Here is a 21,486-nt window from a genome sequence, read left to right as displayed (position 1 = left end):
CCGATTTTACATGTAGAATCATGTTAAAAATGTTGGCAGTCAGACATATACAATACAGCGTGTGATCCCTAGATCACAGGGCACTGAACGATCTCCGGATGAGCTCTAGATCCACATCCGGTGCGATATGTGTGAGCCTTAACAATGGAACTACATGTCCTCAAAGATGGGAGGAGGCGAGATCAGGTGGGACCATTCTAGCCAATGAGAGAGCAGATATGCTTGTGAACAACAGGCAAAACTCCGATATAAAGTTGTTGTTTTTTCAAAGTTGCCGAAATGACACGTTCATCCACCTATCAGTGCATTCATAACAACAATTCATAACAACCTTCATAACAACCTAACCGTAAAATAAGCCTCACGTAGCAAATGAGCAACTACATTTTTTGTTGACCGAATTCGATACACTCATTGACCTCAATGCAAAAATTCCTCACTTTGTGGTCATATTTTGGACGGAGTAAACCCTTACGCTTTGCCACTTCCTCTCTGGTGTAAATGTGTTTGTGGGTGGACCAAAGAGTGTTCTCTCCAATAGCCACATTTCATTAGGATTGTCATGTGTATCCTACCTGAGTCCTTTGTGAAATAATTTTGATATTTGCCACACCCCATTTGAAGCAGATATTGTTTTCTCAAAGTAGAAAGGCATGCAAACATTTTAAAACGATATGCTACTTAACCTATCCTTTTATCTATACAATGTCTTTCACAACTAGCTAAATTAGTTTTATAATTGTACACATTTATTTTGGGATACCACCCCTGTAAACATCATTTGCCTGATGACACGTGAGTGGAGAGGTGTGTCATTTCATACAAGTGCATTTTCATCCACGTTCCTTTTAATCGTTGCCTCTCCTCGATTGCCTTTGACCTTTTTCAAAAGTATGTGAGAGAGGACACAGGAGTTGAGCAAACCAATAGAGAAAAGGCCATTGTTTTTATCCCTCAACATGCCTTTTGTACCAAAACTTTTACTTTCATTCAATCAACTTCACTTTCAAATGTAGCCTGCCTGCCTGCCTGTATACAGTTTGTTTTCAAGAGAAGAAACTGTCTGTTAAGTTGCAGAGTGCACACAGGCCTACCCTACACAAACATTATTGTGCAGATGTGTTTGGCTACTCCCCAGAAATGTCACACAGCACTCCCTCAGCTATACTTTGGAAAGTGCATGAGCAATTAACTATCCAATACAGACTATAGGGGAGGGGGGGTTAACAACAAGGATTATGCAATAGCTTATTTCCTATAATCTGTATCACCAACAAAATGTTTATTACCAACACTGCAGCAAACTGATAAAGAGTCAAATCAATACCAGTGTTGGGGAACTACATAATTTAACAACTTTTTGCAGTAGCTTGGTGGTAGTTTAACTAAATTAAAATACTGGTAGTGTTTTCAGTAGTTAATAACTTTTTTTTGTCATGTAGCTGTGTAGCTAACTACTGGAACTACACATCACTTTTTTTTTCTAAAATAAAATATGCGGGAAGTAGGCAAGAATTTCTCACTTGAAACAGTTTCTATGTTTAATAGACAAAATTCCACATTCTGTTAACATCTGACTCCAGAGTGATCAGTTATTCCAATTTGTAGTCTATGACATTTCAGATTTAGATATGATAATTTATCACGAAGTAGTGTGGATGTGGTGAACTACTTTTTCAAAATAACGCTAGTTAAGTGAACTGCATTTTTCAAAGGGTATCTTTAGTATAGCTTAACTTCCACCAGTGTGAAGTAATTGGTAGCTTGGTAAACTACACCGAGTGTACAAAACATTAGGCACACCTTCCTAATATTGAGTTGCACCCCTATTTGCCCTCAGAACAGCCTCAATTCGCCCGGGCATGGACTCTACAAGATGTCGAAAGCGTTCCACAGGAATGCTGGCCCATGTTGACTCCAATGCATCCCACAGTTGTGTCAAGTTGGTTGGATGTCCTTTGGGCGGTGGACCATTCTTGATAATCTAGAGGCGAAAGAAACGCACACCTATTTAGGCGAGGTGCCGGCTAGCGGAGTGGATCACTTAAAAGGAGAACCGCACACTCTATGAGCTCAGATGCAAAAATATTTATGTCCAACGTTTCGACAGACAAGCTGTTTTCACCATTCTTGATACACAGGGGAAATTGTTGAGCGTGAAAAACCCAGAAGCTTTGCAGTTCTTGACACACTCTAATCGGTGCGCCTGGCACATACTACCATACCCTGTTCAAAGGCACTTAAATCTTTTGCCGTGCCCATTCACCCACTGAATGGCACACGTACACACTGGTGGAAGTTAAGCACACACAATCCATGTCTCAATTGTCTCTAGGCTTAAAAATCCTCTTTAACCTGTCTCCTCCCCTTCATTTACACTGATTGAAGTGGATTTAACAAGTTAAATCAATAAGGGAGCATAGCTTTCACCTGGATTCACCTCGTCAGTCTATGTCAGGGAAAGAACGTTTTGTACACAGTGTGTATATTTTCAGAGTAGCTTCCCCAACACAATACAAACTTGGAATATTTTTAAATTCTCCATCATTAACTAAAACTATTTAGACCCCTTGACTTTTTCCACATTTTGTTACATTACAGCCATATTCTAAAATGTATTAAATGTTTTTTTCCCCTCAATCTACACACAATACCCCAGAATGGCAACGCAAAAACAGGTTTTTAGAAATGTTTGCTATTTTATAAAATAAGAAAAACAGAAATATCACATTTGCATAAGTATGCAGACTCTTTACTCAGTACTTTGTTGAAGCACCTTTGACAGTGATTACAGCATCGAGTCTCCCATTCTTCTCTGCAGATCCTCTCAAGCTCTGTTAGGTTGGATGGGGTGCGTTGCTGAACAGGTATTTTCAAGTCTCTCCAGAAATGTTAGATCGGGTTCAAGTCCAGGCTCTGGCTGGGGAACTCAAGGACATTCAGAGACTTGTCCCAAAGCCACTCCTGTGTTGTCTTGGCTATCTGCTTAGGGTTGTTGTCCAGTTGAAAGGTGTACCTTTACCCCAAACTGAGGTCCTGAGTGCTCTGGAGCAGGCTTTCATCAATCATTTCTTTGTACTTTGCTCCGTTCATCTTTGCCTAGATCCTGACTAGTCTACCAGTCACTGCCGCTGAAAAACATCCCCACAGCATGATGCTGCCACCACCATGCTTCACCGTAGGGATGGTGCTAGGTTTCCTCCAGACATGGCTTGGCATTCAGGCCATGGTCTGAGAATCTTTAGGTGCCTTTTGTCAAACTCCAAGCCGGCTGTCATGTTCCTTTTACTGAGGAGTGGCTTCCGTCTGGCCACTCTACCATAAAGACCTGATTGGTGGAGTGCTGCATAGATGGTTGTCCTTCTGGAAGGTTCTCCCATCTCACCAACCTCATGGCTTGGTTTTTGCTCTGACATGCACTGTCAACTGTGGGACCTTATATAGACAGGTGTGTGCCTTTCCAAATCATGTCCAATCAATTGAATTTACCACAGGTGGACTCCAATCAAGTTGTAGAAACATCTCAAGGATGATCAATGGAAACGGGATGCACCTGAGCTCAATTTCGAGTCTCATAGCAAAGGGTCTGAATACTTATGTAAATAAGGTATTTCTTAATTTTTTTATATAGATTTGCAAACATTTCTAAAAACCTGTTTTCACTTTGTCATTATGGGGTATTGTGTGTAGATTGCTGAGAAAAAAGTAATATTTTATCAATTTTAGAATAAGGCTGTAACGCAACAAAATGTGGAAAAAGTCAAGAGGTCTGAATACTACGACCTGTAGTAGTGTTTAGCTGTTGAATGTGTCATTTGTCTCTATAGAGTTGTCTACAACTTTATACGTTTGTGTGATTTAATTTGATCAAATCTGTCATTTAGGAAATTAGGAGTCACATTTAATGTAGATCCTATAAATATTCAAATGGTCAACTAGATTTTGATTTAATAACATATTTTTTTCAATCAGGCTTGAGGAATGTTTCTTTGACATACCATGGCAACTACTCTGTTTCCTCTTTTGATTAATAGGGTATTACAGCCCCTCATGCAATATACCCATTCCCAATCTAGTATATTTTGTCTCTGTGGTGGACAGATGGCATTTGGCATTTAAATAGTCTCTCAGTAGGCTCAGTGAGAGCAGTGGAGTGACTGCTAAAGAACAATCTGTGACTCAGTGGAGGTCAGATGAGGAAGACCTATTAATATAGTCAGTTTTCTTCATTTACGATAACCACATATTTACATTTTATTGGTTATCCTAAAGTTTCCTCGAAAAAAACCAATTCAAACACAGAGTAACTTTTTTTCATCATGTATTTTAATGTGATTGTTATGTTTTTTTCCCCCACCAGAAGACTTGACCCACTTAGTTTTTAGTATTTTATTAGGATACACATTAGCTGTTGCCAAGGCACCAGCTACTCTTCCTGGGGTTCAAACAGAGATAAAAACATTTAATCAAACAAAGCAAAGAGCATTATACAAATTTACATTGCTCCATTATAATATTACAACACTACATTACATTGCTAAGAATAATGTGTGGGTGTGTGTTTTATAGTGTGTGTTTGTGTGTGTGTAAGTGTGTCTCTTCACAGTCTGCGTTGTGCCGTTTTATCAGTTTTTTCAGTTAAATCAGATTTTACTGCAAGCTTGAGTTACCTGAGGTGGAAGAGAGCTCCATGTAGTCATGGCTCTATATAGTACTGTGCGTTTCCTAGCCTCTGTTCTGGACTTGGGGACTGTAAAGAGACCTTTGGTGGAATGTCTTAGGGGGGTATGTATGACAGTTTGGTACTTTAAACACGTTAATACCTCTCACAAAGACCAGTAGTGATGCAGTCAATATCTCCTCTACTTTGAGCCAAGAGAGATTAATATGCATTCTGTTGATATTATCCCTCTGAGTACATTTAAGGGCTAGATAAAACTACAACCCGCAGGACTTGTTTTGCTGATTGTAATGTCAAGAAAGCAGAACAGAGCTTTGTCACGGGTAGACCTCTCCCCATTTTAGCAACCGTTGAATCTATATGTTTTAACCATGTCAGCTTACAATCTAGGGTTACACCAAGCAGTTTAGTCTCCTCAACTTGCTCAATCGCCACATTATCCATGACTAGATTTAGATGAGGTTTAGGGTTTAGCGAATGATTTGTCCCAAACACAATGTTTTTAATATATTTAGGTCTAGCATATTACTAGCCACCTATTCAAAAACTGACTGCAGCTCTTTGTTAAGGATTTCACTTGCTGGGGTAGTTGTTGTGTACAATGTTGAGTCATCAGCATACATAAACACACAGGCTTTATTCAAGGCTAGTGGTAGGTCATTAGTATTAAAAAAAAGATAACAGTAGCGGGCCAAGGCAGCTGCCTTGAGGTATACCACACTCTACCTGGTTTACGTTAGAGAGGATTCCATTAAATAAACCCCTCTGTGTTCTATTAGATAGGTAGCTCTCAATCATTAATATGGCAGAGGATGTAAATCCATAACATATACATTTTTTCAGCAACAGATTATGATAAAAAATATCAAAAGTCTAACAATACAGCTCCCACAATCTTCTTATTATCAATTTCTTTCAGCCAATCATCAGTTATTTTTGTCAGTGCCGTACATATTGAGTACCATTCACTATAAGCATGCTGAAAGTCTGTTGTTAATCTATTTACAGTGAAATAACATTGTATCTGGTCAAAGAAAATGTCAAAAGTTTACTAAGAAGGCTGATTGGGGCTGTTTGAACCGTTAAAGAGTGCTTTGCTACACTTATGTACACTTATGTAATGTAAGTGCAAAAAGACTAAAGGAATAAGGTAAAGTCCTACGAGATGATGGCAACGGATGAATGGCACAACAATGGGCCTCGGGATCTTATCACAGTATCTCTGTGCATTCAAATTGCCATCAATAAAATGCAATTGTGTTCGTTGTCCTTAGCTTATGCCTGCCTGCCCTTACCAAAACCCTACCGCCACCATGGGGCACTCTGTTCACAACGTTGACATCAGCAAACCGCTCGCCCTCATGACACCGGTTGGTTGGACATACTGCCAAATTGGGGCAAATTCTCTAAAATGACGTTGGAGGCGGGTTATGGTAGAGAAATTAACGTTCAATTCTCTCACAACAGCTCTGGTGGACATTCCTGCGGTCAGCATGCCAATTCCACGCTCCCTCAAAACTTAAGACATCTGTGGCATTGTGTTGTATGAAAAAACATTTTAGAGAGGCCTTTTATTGTCCCCAGCACAAGGTGCACCTGTGTAATGATCTTGTTGTTAAATCAGCTTCTTGATATTCCACACCTGTCAGGTGGATGGATTATCTTGGCAAGGGAGAAATGCTCACTACCGTGGATGTAAACAACCTTTTGCGCAAAATGTTGTGCATATGGAACATTTCTGGGATCTTTTATTTCAGCTCATGAAACATGGGACCATCACTTTACGTTTATATTTTTGTTCAGTTTTAATTGCAATCCACACTGCGCTCACCCACCTAGACAAGAGGGGAAATACCTATGCGAGAATGCTGTTCATTGACTACAGCTCAGTGTTCAACACTATAGTCCCCTCCAAGCTCATCACCAAGATTGGGACCCAGGGACTGAACACCTCCCTCTGCAACTGGATCCTGGACTTGCTGACGGGACGCCCCCAACTGGTGAGGGTAGGTCACAACACCTCCGCCACGCTGACCCACAACTTAGTGTGTACTTAGTGTGTCCTTAGTCCCCTCCTGTACTCCCTTTTCACCCATGACTGGGTGGCCAACTCCATCATCAAGTTTGCTGATGACACGGCGGTAGTGGACCTGATCACCGACAGTGATGAGACAGCCTACAGAGAGGAGGTCAGAGACTCTCCATATTAACGTCAGCAATACCAAGGAGCTGATTGTGAAAAGGAGGCACCACCATCCACACCGACAGAGTGGAATGGAAAGGAGAGGGTCAAGCGCTATAAGTTATTTTGTATCCCCATCACTGATAACTTAACATGTTCCTCTGACATCGGCACAGTCGTGAAGAAGGGGCGACACTGCCTCTTCACCCTCAGGGGGCTAAAGAGATTTGGCAAGGCCCCTCAGATCTTCAACAGATGCACCATTGAGAGCATCTTGACTGGCTGCACCACTTCCTGGTATGGCAACTGCACCACCCTCGTCCACAAGGCCCTACAGAGAGTGGTGCAGAAGACCCCAGCACATCGAGCTCCCACCCATTCAGGACATACACTCCAAGCAGTGTCTGATGAAGGCCTGAAAAATGTCCAACGACTCCAGTCACCCCTGCCATGGACTGTTCTCTCTGCTTCCGTCCGGTAGGCGGAACCAAAGTATCAGGTCTCGGACCAACAGGCTCCGAGACAGCTTCTACCCCCAAGCAATGAGAATTTTAAACAGATAGACAATAGATGCCCACCCCCACCAAGAACTGTATGCATACTCACAGGTCTCCGCCCACACACACCTAAACTGACACTCTTGCACACACACACAGACTCACCCACTCACATACACTCATGTGCCTTCAGAAAGTATTCACACCACTTGACCTTTTACACATTTTGTTATTGTGAATTAAAAAACGATTACATTTAGCTTTTTGTAAATGACCTACACACAATACCCGATAATGTCAAATTGGAATGATGTTTTCGAAATTTTAACAAATTAATAAGAAATTTAAAGCTTTAATGTATTGAGTCAGTATGCAACCCCTTTGTTAGGGCCAGCTAAATAAGTTCAGGAGTAAAAAATATGCTTAACCAGTCACATAATAAGTTGCATCGACTCACTTTGTGTGCAATAATACTGTTGAAACATGATTTTTGAATGACAACCTCATCTCTGTACCCCACACATTTCAAACACAGATTCAACCATTAACACCAGGTAGGTTTTCCAATGCCTTGCAGAAAATGGCACCTGTTGGTAGATGGGTAAAACGTAAAATAAAAGCAGACATTGAACATCCCTTTGAGAATGGTGAAGTTATTTATTACACTTTGGTGTCACGGCTGTTGAAGGAAGTGGACCAAGGTGCAGCGTGGTGAGCGTACATTTTCCTTTATTGAATAAAAATGACGCCGAACAAAACAATAAACACTATAAAAACAAACCATGAAGCTAAAGGCTATGTGCCCTAAACAAAGTCAACTTCCCACAAAGACAGGTGGAAAAAAGGGCAACCTAAGTATGGTTCTCAATCAGAGACAACGATAGACAGCTGCCTCTGATTGAGAACAACACCCAGCCAAACACAAAGAAATAGAAAACATAGAAATAAAGAAACTAGAATGTCCACCCTAGTCACACCCTGGCCTAACCAAAATAGAGAATAAAAGCCTCTCTATGGCCAGGCCGTGACATTTGGTTAGTGTATCAATACACTCAGTCACTACAAAGTTTCAGAGTTTAATGGTGGTAATAGGAGAAAACTGAGGATGGATCAACAGAATAAAAATATTTAAAAACGTCCATCCTGTTTGCCATAAGGCACTAAATAAAGTAGTAAAACTGTAAAACTGCAAAAGGTGTGACAAGGAAATTAATACAAAGTGTTATGTTTGTGGCAAATCCAACACATCACTGAGTACTACTCTTCATATTTTCAAGCATAGTGGTGGCTGCATCATGTTATGGGTATGCTTGGCAAGGACTAGGGAGTTTTTTAATTATAAAAATTAATGGAATAAAGCTAAGCACAGGCAACATCCTAGAGGAACACCTGGTTTAGTCTTCTTTCCAACAGACACTAGGAGACAAATTCACCTTTCTGCAGGACAATAACCCAAAGTCAAATATACTGTACACTGGAGTTGCTTACCAAGATGACATTGAATGTTCCTGAGTGGCCTAGTTACAGTTTTGACTTAATAAATCGTCTTTAAAACCTCTAGCAAGACTTGAAAATGGCTGTCTAGCAATGATCACTAATTTCATAAAGCTTGAATTTTTTTTAAGAATGTGCAAATATTGTATAATCCAGGTGTGCAAAGCTCTTAGAGACTCACAGCTGTAATCACTACCAAATTTAGAATTAGTCTTCCACTTTGACATGAGTATTTTGTGTAGATCGTTGACAAGAAAAAAGACAATTAAATGCATTTTAATCCCACTTTGTAACACAACAAAATGTGGAAAAAGTGTGAATACTATCTAAAGGGACTCACCACCACGCACCCACCCACCCTCCAACCACGTATGCTGCTGCTATAATGTTAACTATATTTGTATTCTTTATCCTGCTAGAACTGTAGCGGAGAGGGAAACTGTGTCAGGCAAGGAAAACAGGCACAACAGGCTCTAAATAGTAACAAACGGCTAGAACTGTAGCCTGACTGAGCAAAGATTACGATCTGGCAGTGTGGAAGTGGCAGGACTGAGTATTTGTAGAGGTCTTGATTATGGAACAGATTGCAGCTGGTGGGGATCTGCTCTGACTCCAGCACACCTGTCTCCGGCCCACACAATCACACACACAGAGGGAGAGGGCACTGGGGGAGTGGCGCAAGGTCAAGGAGTTACAGAATGAGCAGTAGAGGGCGTGGCAGGAGCAGATGTAACATACTTGGGTAAAGGTAAAGATACCTTAAGGGAAAATGACTCAAGTTAAAGTTAAAGTCACCCAGTAAAATACTACTTGAGTAAAAGTCTAAAAGTATTTGGTTTTAGATGTACTTAAGTATCAAAAGTAAAAGTATAAATCACAAAAAAATTCCTTGTGTTAACCAAACCAGACGACACGATTTTCTGGTTTTTTTAATTTACAGACAGCCAGGGCACAGTTCAACACTCAGATATCATTTACAAACAAAGCATTTTGTGTTTAGTGAGTCTGCCAGATAAGAGGCAGTAGCGATAACCAGGGATGTTCTCTCGATAAGTGCGCGAATTAGACAATTTTCCTGTCCTGCTAAGCATTCAAAATATACTTTTGGGTGTCAGGGAAAATGTAAGGAGTAAAAAGTACACTGCTCAAAAAACTAAAGGGAACACTTAAACAACACAATGTAACTCCAAGTCAGTCACACTTCTGTGAAATCAAACTGTCCACTTAGGAAGCAACACTGATTGACAATAAATTTCACATGCTGTTGTGCAAATGGAATAGACAAAAGGTGGAAATTATAGGCAATTAGTAAGACACCCCCAAAAAAGGAATGGTTCTGCAGGTGGTGACCACAGACCACTTCTCAGTTCCTATGCTTCCTGGCTCATGTTTTGGTCACTTTTGAATGCTGGCGGTGCTTTCACTCTAGTGGTAGCATGAGACGGAGTCTACAACCCACACAAGTGGCTCAGGTAGTGCAGTTCATCCAGGATGGCACATCAATGCGAGCTGTGGCAAAAAGGTTTGCTGTGTCTGTCAGCGTAGTGTCCAGAGCATGGAGGCGCTACCAGGAGACAGGCCAGTACATCAGGAGACGTGGAGGAGGCCGTAGGAGGGCAACAACCCAGCAGCAGGACCGCTACCTCCGCCTTTGTGCAAGGAGGTGCACTGCCAGAGCCCTGCAAAATGACCTCCAGCAGGCCACAAATGTGCATGTGTCTGCTCAAACGGTCTCCACGGCGTCTCCAGACTCTGTCACGTCTGTCACATGTGCTCATGTGCTCAGTGTGAACCTGCTTTCATCTGTGAAGAGCACAGGGCGCCAGTGGCGAATTTGCCAATCTTGGTGTTCTCTGGCAAATGCCAAACGTCCTGCACGGTGTTGGGCTGTAAGCACAACCCCCACCTGTGGACGTCGGGCCCTTATACCACCCTCATGGAGTCTGTTTCTGACCGTTTGAGCAGACACATGCACATTTGTGGCCTGCTGGAGGTAATTTTGCAGGGCTCTGGCAGTGCATTGATGTGCCATCCTGGATGAGCTGCACTACCTGAGCCACTTGTGTGGGTTGTAGACTCCGTCTCATGCTACCACTAGAGTGAGAGCACCGCCAGCATTCAAAAGTGACCAAAACATCAGCCAGGAAGCATAGGAAAAGAGAAGTGGTCTGTGGTCACCACCTGCAGAATCACTCCTTTATTGGGGGTGTCTTGCTAATTGCCTATAATTTCCACCTTTTGTCTATTCCATTTGCACAACAGCATGTGCAATTTATTGTCAATCAGTGTTGCTTCCTAAGTGGACAGTTTGATTTCACAGAAGTGTGATTGACTTGGAGTTACATTGTGTTGTTTAAGTGTTCCCTTTATTTTTTTGAGCAGTGTATATATATATATATATACATATAATCTGTATACGTCCAAAAATGGATGTAGCAACTACAGATTGCCCCTTTAAATCTTTCAAACGTGTGCGAGTTTGAGTATATGTCCACTATATATTTCTTTATTTTATCAGCATGAATTAGATTGAGCAATAAAAGCCCCACTTTTTTTCCATAGGCTGGGATCCGCACTATGCAGCTGCCAAGCGTTTATTCATGTTGGACAATCTTTGGATGCCGACAGCAGTCGCAACATTGGAAGACATAGTTTAAATTTGCGCCTTTTTTCAATGCTGATTTGAATGTCATTGAGAAAACAGAGAAGATTTTTTTTTACTCGCAAACATCCTTTCTGAATTTCAAGGTAATCCAACAAGTAATCATCTAGTTTTTCAAAAGTATCTGTAATCTGATTACAATATTTTTGCTGGTAATGTAACAGATTACAGTTACCGTTTTTTTGTATCCCTTACATGTAATCCGTTACTCCCCAGCCCTGACAACAAGCACGGTAGCCGTAGTGGTATTATGTTTAGGTCTGAATCCGGATTGATTAACATTAAGAACACCATTTAAAGATAGATAATAATGTAGCTGTTTGTTGACAAATGATTCTAGGATTTTCGCATGACAAGGGAGATTGGAAATGGCTCGATAATTATCAGATCACTACTATCCCCGCCCTTATGGAGTTGAGTGGCAACACAAAAGCTGCCTTCCACACTTTTGGAATATTTCCTGATACTCAAGTTAAATAAAAAATGTGTGTTACTGAGCCAGCAATGGGGGGTGCTGCATACGTAAGCAAAGACGGATCCAAATTGTCAGCCCCTAATGACTTCTTGGTGTTAATAGCTAATAAGGCAGTAAGAATTTCTGTTTCTGTGAGTTGCCAAAAAGAAAAACCCTGATAAAATGTCCTTGCTAATCAAACATGAGATGGACACCACAATTTCCATCTAAAGCTATCGCCCACTCGTCCTGAACTTAAACCTTCAAACCCAAGGTGAAAATCTCAATTTTTAGCACATGCCAGAGCGTGTCTTTGCCCTCTTTAGCCTCTAGGTGGAGCAGGGCCTGCAGCAGCATGATTTGGATGGACTTTTGACTTGAAGGGCCAGAGGAGTGGAGGGATGGAAAGAATGACTGTGACCAAGGAGGCGTGCCAGGGAGCTGTAATGGGACAATATAACACCATTTCACCCACACATACAATTGGCCCGTTGGTCAGTTAAGCTTAACGTGTTGCAGTGCATTGTGGGTCCAGCTGGCCTGTGACTACACTGTGGAGAGGTGATAAGGGATTAGACAAGTATGTTGACATCGGCCCTAATTTGGTGTTTACAATCACTAATTGTTATTCGGATTTAGATGGGGAGGGCTTAAAAATATATCCTTAATTTCTTCTCATTCTTTTGCATGACAAGTATTATTTTCAAGGCACTGTTCCATCTTGCACTGTCACAAATTAACAGTTTTGAATTCTCCCGTTCTCGTTCCCTTTCTGAAGACGTTTTGGAATAAATCCAATGAGACTAAGGCTTTTTTTATAGCCTCCCATTTCTGCCATGACTATGTCAAATAGTACATCATCATAGCAGTATCAGGGATTTATCTGAACGCATGTTGAAGAACTAAGAATAGAAGTCTCATTCTGGATTTTTCCATTCACTTCCTGGTTTGTTTCCTTGTCTTGGCAGCGTCTTGCGCAGAGTGCTGAGGTGTCAATAAAGTACTGCAGTGGGCACCAGGCCCTGGCCTTTATTTTGGCATTCTGTGACATTGTTTGATGGCTTTGGCTTCCACCTGAAACTGAAACAGTAAATCTATATGTCCGTCATCAGTCCCCTTACGCCTCTGCGTCCTGCCGGTTAGACTGAACATAATTTGATCTCTCAGAGGCCCCGTGTGCTTATGTGTCAGATTCGGATCTCGGTTTAATCTGTAACCAAGTACAATTCCTCACGTTAAACATAGTTTACCTTTAATTACGGCAGATTTAACAAAAATATGTACGTTTATAAATAGACATATTTATCGTAAATCTGCTGAGGTCATATCTCAGGCCATGTAAGCATCTATGATTTCCTCTGGCTGCTCAGACGGTTAGAGGATTCTCCTGTGATAAAACTGTTGCGTTAATTAGTTCCATGACAAGGGCTGCGGTGCATATGTAGTTCATATTTTAAATTGCTTACAACATTGTGGTATGAATTTGAATGTAGCTTATATACTGTACATTTGGAAGTCTTTGAGGTCTTCAATCATCAGTCTTGTATCATCATAGAACGTGACAAGCTTCTCCCCCCACAAAAGGATTGAACAACCCATTTTACTAGGCTACATATCAATAACCACTACTGCAACAGACAGACTACAATAGACGGACATGGAAACATGGAAACCCACACCCTCGTTCAAACCAGGCCAAGCAGACAGCAATACCCAACAGGTATTACAGCATGCTCAGCAAAAACCATGCTGGCAGGCAATTTGTTCGTTGGCTGACAACCCTGAGGCCACTTGGGGTGAAGTGAGAAGTAAAGACAAGCAGATGAAGCTAATTTTGACCGACTTGCCATAAAAAAGGGGAACTAAGTTCCTCTTTCTGTTATAAGAGAAGGTGCTGTCTCGGCAGAGCCATTTGAGAGGTGTGACTTTTCCCAACTTTTCTGCTGAGTCATGTATTTGTCTTCTTCCCTTTCAACACATCTGAGACTGTTCTGTACACACACACACATGCAAATTCTCACACACACAGTTACACTCTTACAAACATACCCAAGCAATGTGTCGACTGTAGTCATTTCTACTACTAGTACAACTAATACTACCACTACTACTTCTTCTACTACAACTACACTACTAGGCCTACTAAATAAATGAAACAACCATTTTGGAACCTAACAATAAAACTCTTATCTCTACTGTACCAGCATCACAGCTGCTGTAATGAGCCGATGGAAACAAGTTGTACCCCATCACTAATGGTGCTTTTCCATTGAAACTTACCCCCACACCAGTGTTTCATGTTAATGTAAGCTCTAGTGTTATTTTGGTTCCATCAGGAGTGTGATCGAGCAGAATCAGCAACTGCATCATGCAAGACTGTTGCTTTCTGAGAAGGTGTTAACATTCACAGTTAGCCATTGTTATGTAATTTTTTTATTTTGTATTTAACCTTTTTTTAACTAGGCAAGTCAGTTAAGAATTTTATTTTATTTACAATGACGGCCTACCCCGGCCAAACCCTAATGACACTGGGCCAATTGTGCGCCGCCCTATTGGACTCCCAATCACAGCCAGTTGTGATACAGCCTGGAATTGAACCAGGGTCTTTAGTGGCACCTCTAGCACTGAGATGCAGTGCCTTAGACAGCTGCGCAACTCGGGAGCCAGCTGAAAAGTAACCAGGGCCTTGCCTTGGCTCCTAGATAGAGCAGGTCCGCAGGAGCCAAGGCCCGGTGAGACACGGATGACATCACGCGTAGACGGAAACAGAAAAGTCTGAGCCTTTTGGGTTAAACACTGGGGAAATGCACCATGAGTGAAAATGACTCAAGGATATATCTGCTGCTCAACAAACCCTGTTTCTGAAATCAATGTTGAGAGCCATATTCAATTCATTTTCTGTATATTAGTTGCGTAATTCATGTAAAACATTTATAATAGTAACACAATTTAATACAAAGTTGTATTACGTGTTTGTGTGTGCGTATTAAACAATGTGTGGAATAATTTGTCACACATACAGGACAATCTGTCTAAAACATCTACAGTATTTACGCAAGTTCACTACAGACACAACATTAAAGTGCCAATATGCAACTTTTTGGGTGACCCAACCAAATTCACATAGATACAGTATGTGCATTATAGATCTATCATTCTACTTGAAAGCAAGTCTAAGAAGCGGTGGATCTGTTCTATGTGCACTATTTCTATGCTTCCTGTTCTTAAGTTTGGTTTTTGTTACTCGTTTTGCACATCAGCTTCAAACAGCCGAAGTAACAATATTTTTGGTTACGGAAAATATATTTTAAATGGAACAATGATTCTCTACACTATACCAGCTTATTTTGTCACATAAACTGAAATTAGGCGAACTATTAGAGGTTTAGCAACCAGGAAACGGTGGAGCGATAGTGCATAGTGCAATGGATTGGAAAGCAACAGTTACTGATGTGCACACTCCAAAGGTATCTTGAAGGATGCAACATTAATGTAAATTTGGCACGTCTGGTTTTATACTGCTGAGCATTCATTTTTCATCAGATAAAAAACCGAGGGTCTGATCGAACTCTCAATGTTCAGGGCTGGGACTGTAATAAAATATGCAGTTAGAGGGAACAAGAAAGAGTGTGTGTCAGAACTATTTTACTGGTCTGTCAATGGGAAATAGTCAAACTAAATAAGGCTAAATAAAGCAGTGAAGTGAACGTTTTTTTTTATTAAGTATGCCTGTTCCCTTGTATTTGCGTTGTGTGAATGGGTATATTTGGGTGTTAGAGAGGTTGTGAGAAAGTGTGTGTGTGTGTGTGAGTGTGTGTGTGTGTGGACGTGTTTAACTATTCTTGTGGGGACCAGAAGTCCCTACAAGAATAGTAAACAAAGTAAAAATTGACCAACTGGGGACATTTTGTTAGTCCCCACAAGGTAAAATGCTATTTCTAGGGGGTTTAGGGTTAAGGTTAGAATTAGTGTTAGGGTTAGAATTAAGTTAAATATTAAGGTTAGTAGCTAGGGTTAGTTGTAGGGTTAGGGTTAGGAGCTAGGGTTAGGTTTAGGGTTAGGATAAAGTTTAGGTTTTTGGGTTAGGGTTAGGGTTAGGGTTAAGGTTAGGGTTAGGGGAAGAGTACGGGTTAGGATTAGGGTTAGGGGTTAGGGAAAATAGGATTTTGAATGGGACTGAATTGTATGTCCCCACAAGGTTAGCTGTACAAGACTGTGTGTGTGTGTGTGTGTGTGTGTGTGTGTGTGTGTGTGTGTGTGTGTGTGTGTGTGTGTGTGTGTGTGTGTGTGTGTGTGTGTGTGTGTGTGTGTGTGTGTGTGTGTGTGTGTGTGTGTGTGTGTGTGTGTGTGTGTGTGTGTGTGTGTGAGTTTGTGCTTAGTTGGTTGTTTGGTTTGTCACAGGCTACTCCATAAATGGGTATATCTCTGTTAGCCACTCCCAATTCACCAATCTGTATGTTGGTATATAAAGATATAAGTAGTTTTACTGTCCAATATATTTCACCTCAAAATACCAACGTCTCTGTGTAAGGTGAGTCCAAATAATTTGATTGCATTCCTCTTGTAGAAAACGCACCATTGTTGTTTCATTGCCACTCAATGTACATATTTTCTGAATCATCACACTTGATATAAAGTATTAGAAATTAAGTAATGTTATTCTGAATTTCAGTTCTATTTTCGTCATCTACATGATGGTCATATAGTCACTATTGTGAACCCTTGAACTATTGCTTAACTCACTTGACTATTTCCAACAGTTAATTAGAGAAATACTCCCAATCCAAAGAATTAAAAGAGCTTGATTGTCCAAAAGGACATACTGCCTAATATAAGGTTTAGTTATTTGGATTCTTAAAGACAGTTCAAATGAGAGAGCCATTCAGTCAGTGAAGAGTATGAATACTGTAATCATTGTTGCACAGTACGGAGAAATTGAGAGATAGAAAAACAATGTTAGAACTAAATCGTTATTTATAAAAAAAATTACGAGAAAGTCCTCTTTAGGATATGATGGAGGCTCAGTAAATCAAATAACAATCCATTTGCTCCTCAAATTAACATGAGTTCTAAAAGAACTTATATTCACTGTGAAACTGATTGTAAGATATACGTTCTCAAAATGATTCTCTCATATGTACAGCAAACTCTTCTCATTAAATGTCAACCTTTGCGTGGCTTTAGATCTGAATCCAAGATCTTTGCATCAGTAACTCCTCTTATATCCAATGTATGATCTATGTTATATTGTTTTCCAATTCATTAACTTGAGTGACCTTTTAAAGGCAATGTGGGAAATACAAATCTTGGAATGCCTGACTTTCCGTGTGGTTTTCAGTGACCTGAGACGTTTGATAGATTTTGTCCTTTAATAATACACCCAAATGTAGTAAATACACCCGTTTTTGTGATGCTGATGTGACGTCTTTGCACAGTGGGATGGCAATTGCAAAATCTTATAATAACTTTATTTCTAAAATCCCTCATGATATTCTTTCTATGTCTATCCCCTGCCTTTGTCACACCACATTTGCCAATTTTCTCTCTTCCCAGCACCTGCCATGCCTGTCAACCTTCTACTCTTCCTCATCCTCTTCCTCCCTGTGTGTCATGGCTGCCACACTGGCTCCTTCACCGACTGCCAGAAGGCTCCGTTCGTCCCCGGCCACAACCTGGCCGGAGAGGGTTTCAACATTGTCAAGATGCAGACCTCCGGCGCCTTTGTGGTGGATGTGCGGAAGTTCATGGTCGGTGGGCACAATGGTAACTGCACCCTGTGCACCAACACTCTGATGGACAACCAGGTCCAGAAATTACCGCTCTCCGTACTGGACTGGCGCACAAAGGTGACGTGTCGTCGGAGCCTCAGCAGCCAGATGTATGACTCGAGCCTCTCCGTTCTGAAGGAGACCGCTAACTCTGCCAGCATCAGCTGGAAGGTTGGCCTGGGAATCAAGGGCATTGCTGGGGTTGCTGTTGGAGGCACACACTCCAAAACTGCCATGTTCGCAAAAGGCCACTCCACCAAAGACAAGTTCTCTTTCACCAGCCATGAATTCAAATGCGAATATTACACGTGAGTCGAGATTTTGATTTTAGTGCCATAGGATGTAAATTAAGGCGGTCTAAAGCAAAAAAAAAGCCAACAGCTATTTATATAAATTGTGTACGGAAAGAAACAGTGTTACCCATGTTGTTGAAGTTGTTTTTATTCATCATACCTCTCTCCCTGTCCTTAGCTTTCGCCTCCGAACCCAACCTCCCCTGAGCCAGGAGTTTCATGACTCCCTAAAAAAACTCCCCTGCACATACACTCAAAAGACCGCCCCTGCCTACAGCCACTTCATCTCCATCTATGGCACCCACTACATCCGCAAGGTGCACCTGGGGGGCCGGGTGCACTCCACCACAGCCATACGCACCTGTGAGATGGCCATGAGCGGCCTCTCCCTCCATTCTGTCAGCAACTGTCTGGGGGTGGAAGCCAGTGGCACCATCAAGGGTGTCACGATCAGCGCCGAGACCGAGTTCTGCAAGTCCCAGAGCAAAAAACTGAAGAAAGGCGCAAGCTTCGGAGCCACCTTCTCGGACCGCGTCACCGAAGTGCAGGGCGGCAACTTCGAGGACGAGGACATCCTCTTCAACCCTGACAAGAAGTCTGGCTATAAAACCTGGCTGAAGTCCCTGACTAAGGTCCCTGGTGTGGTCTCCTACCAGCTCAGCTCCCTGCACTTCCTGGCCAGAGACAACCCCATCCTTAAGACCAACCTGCGCAATGCCATCAGAGACTACATCCAAAAGTACGCTGTGTCCACCTCCTGCCCTTCTGCTTGCAAGACAGGGAGACGCAACAAAGACTGTGCCTGTACGTGTAGCGGTCACAGGAATGTGGACTCCAACTGCTGCCCCAGTAAACCGGGCGTGGCCAGGATGAATGTGACGGTGGTCCGAGCTACGGGGCTCTGGGGCGACTACTTCTCTAAGACAGACGGCTACGTCAAGGTCTTCTACGGAAAGCAAGGCGGTTCCACTCCTGTGATCTGGAACAATGACTTCCCCTACTGGAACTATATGATTCAGTATGGAACGGTGGATTTGAATAGTAAAGAGTGAGTTTTTTTCAATTTTTATGTTAAATAGTCAGATCCGTCTCTTGAGAGTTACTATGTATAGGCTTCCTGTACAAAGGAATAAGTAGAGCAACAAGACATATGATAAGGGTGTTTTGGCCTCTCTGTGTCTTTGTCGGTGGGAACTCCAGGGTAGGTGCCAGTTTGCTAATTATGCTCCCTATTCTATAAAACCTTGTAAGAGTAAAAAAACAAAAAAACATTTCGATTCTTTTTCTCCTTTAGCCAGCATTGTGAATATTTTGTGTATTACCACTGCTCTTACTTAGAGTGCTCTCTCTCATTCACCCACTCTATGTGTTCCCTAACAGAACCTTGTACTTTGAGGTGTGGGACCGCGACAACAGATGGAACGATAACCTGCTAGGAAAGGGCTCCATAACCCCTCAAAGGGGCATGAAAGTCAATCAAGGGTTCAAGTTGAAACACGGCACGCTTTATGTCTCCCTGTCTGTGGTTTGTGGCCCCAGCCTTAAAGGAGCCTTCTGTGATCAGTATGCACCCTCCCCTGGGTCCCAGGGTAGGCTGAGTTACGTCCATGACCGGGACAGAGAGACAGAGACGTTACCCACCCTCTTCCAGGGTTCTCACAGTACCCGGAACAGGACCTTCCTGTGAACGGTGCCCCTCATGTTAAATGACTTACTTAATTATAATAATATAATAACATATGCCGTTTAGCAGATGCTTTTATCCAAAAGGACTTACAGTACAGTGCATATATTTTAGAATATCTGACCCCAAGCGGGAATCAAACCCACAACCTCTAACCAATGCTCTTACCATCTGAGCCTCATAGGACGATTTACTCTTCTCCACTCTCTGTGGAGCATAAGGCCGCAACAACACATGCCATGCCAGACGGTCCTTTGCCGTTTTCTCTCTGCTTCACCTTTGTGACATGAAGCTAATGGTAAATCAGTTTTTAAGAATGCATTAAATCGTTAGGTCAACCAATTAGCTTGCGTTGACAAGCTCAGTCTTTCCTTTCCAAGGCGATAAAATGATTCATTGCTTCAGGGTTGCCTCTACATTCATATCTTTTTTCTTTCTGTCACAAAACTAAATAATTTCTCAATATTGACCTTTTTCTTTGTGTATTTTTTGTTGTACAATTCTATGTAATGTCTGATACATCCAAATAGTTGGGGTTTCAGTATTACTCGTATAACTGTGACACACAAAAAAACTTCTTGAAAGTGATGTGAGAGGAGGGATTTAGGTCTACTTGCGGCCTGCATGAACATTACCCAAGTGCTTTTGCTGATTCATTACCACCCAGATGAAGTGGGTGAGACCACTGACTCTGGATGCGTCGCAAATGGCATCCTATTCCATTTATAGTGCATTACCTTTGACCAGGGCCCATAGAGCTCTGGTCAAATGTAGTGCACTATATAGGGAATAGGGTTCCATTTGGGACCCATGCTCTGCATTAGACCAAGGTAACAGGAACATGACCACATTCCTCAACTGACATGACACTTGGCAATAGCTGAGAAAGCAAATGTGGCTTACATACAGTAGGTCACTTACATTTAGTTTTCACTGTATTTTTTTTGTTGTTGTATGTTTATGTTCCTTTCCTTTCACATTTGTTTAAACATTTTATCATTGCATTTTCTATTTTCTGCTTGTACTGTCATTCAATAAACTGAGTAGACCTATCGTGGTGCCAGTGATTATTTAACTACTCAATAATTTGATACCTGTGGGCTGAATCCTACCTGTGGGCTCAATTTACACGCATTAACCCATACTTTCATGTAAACCATGTATTGGGGTCAATGGTAGATGTGTCTGTATATGGTATGTATGTATGTATGTATGTATGTATGTATGTATGTATGTATGTATGTATGTATGTATGTATGTATGTATGTATGTATGTATGTATGTATGTATGTATGTATGTATGTATGTATGTATGTATGTATGTATGTATGTGTATATATACAGTGTGTATGTATGTATGTATGTATGTACAGTGGGGAGAACAAGTATTTGATACACTGCCGATTTTGCAGGTTTTCCTACTTACAAAGCATGTAGAGGTCTGTAATTTTTATCATAGGTACACTTCAACTGTGAGAGGCGGAATCTAAAACAAAATTCCAGAAAATCACATTGTATGATTTTTAAGTAATTCATTTGCATTTTATTGCATGACATAAGTATTTGATACATCAGAAAAGCAGAACTTAAATATTTGGTACAGAAACCTTTGTTTGCAATTACAGAGATCATACGTTTCCTGTAGTTCTTGACCAGGTTTGCACACACTGCAGCAGGGATTTTGTCCCACTCCTCCATACAGACCTTCTCCAGATCCTTCAGGTTTCGGGGCTGTCGCTGGGCAATACAGACTTTCAGCTCCCTCCAAAGA

The 21,486-nt window shown here is 41.5% G+C and overlaps 1 protein-coding gene across 1 annotated transcript; it reads left to right on the top strand.

Annotated features, from left to right (window-relative positions):
• Positions 1–17,527: 17,527 nt before the first annotated feature.
• prf1.3 (perforin 1.3) lies at positions 17,528–20,768 on the top strand. The gene is made up of 3 exons (XM_071408138.1): positions 17,528–18,046; positions 18,210–19,079; positions 19,412–20,768. Exons 1-3 carry the CDS (start codon positions 17,532–17,534, stop codon positions 19,716–19,718), a joined length of 1,692 nt encoding a protein of 563 aa, XP_071264239.1. The 5' UTR covers positions 17,528–17,531; the 3' UTR covers positions 19,719–20,768.
• The last annotated feature ends 718 nt before the right edge of the window (positions 20,769–21,486 follow it).

This window comes from Salvelinus alpinus, chromosome 1, assembly GCF_045679555.1.
Source record: "Salvelinus alpinus chromosome 1, SLU_Salpinus.1, whole genome shotgun sequence".
Taxonomy (NCBI): Eukaryota; Metazoa; Chordata; class Actinopteri; order Salmoniformes; family Salmonidae; genus Salvelinus; species Salvelinus alpinus.
This window is presented reverse-complemented; position numbering and strand designations above follow the sequence as displayed.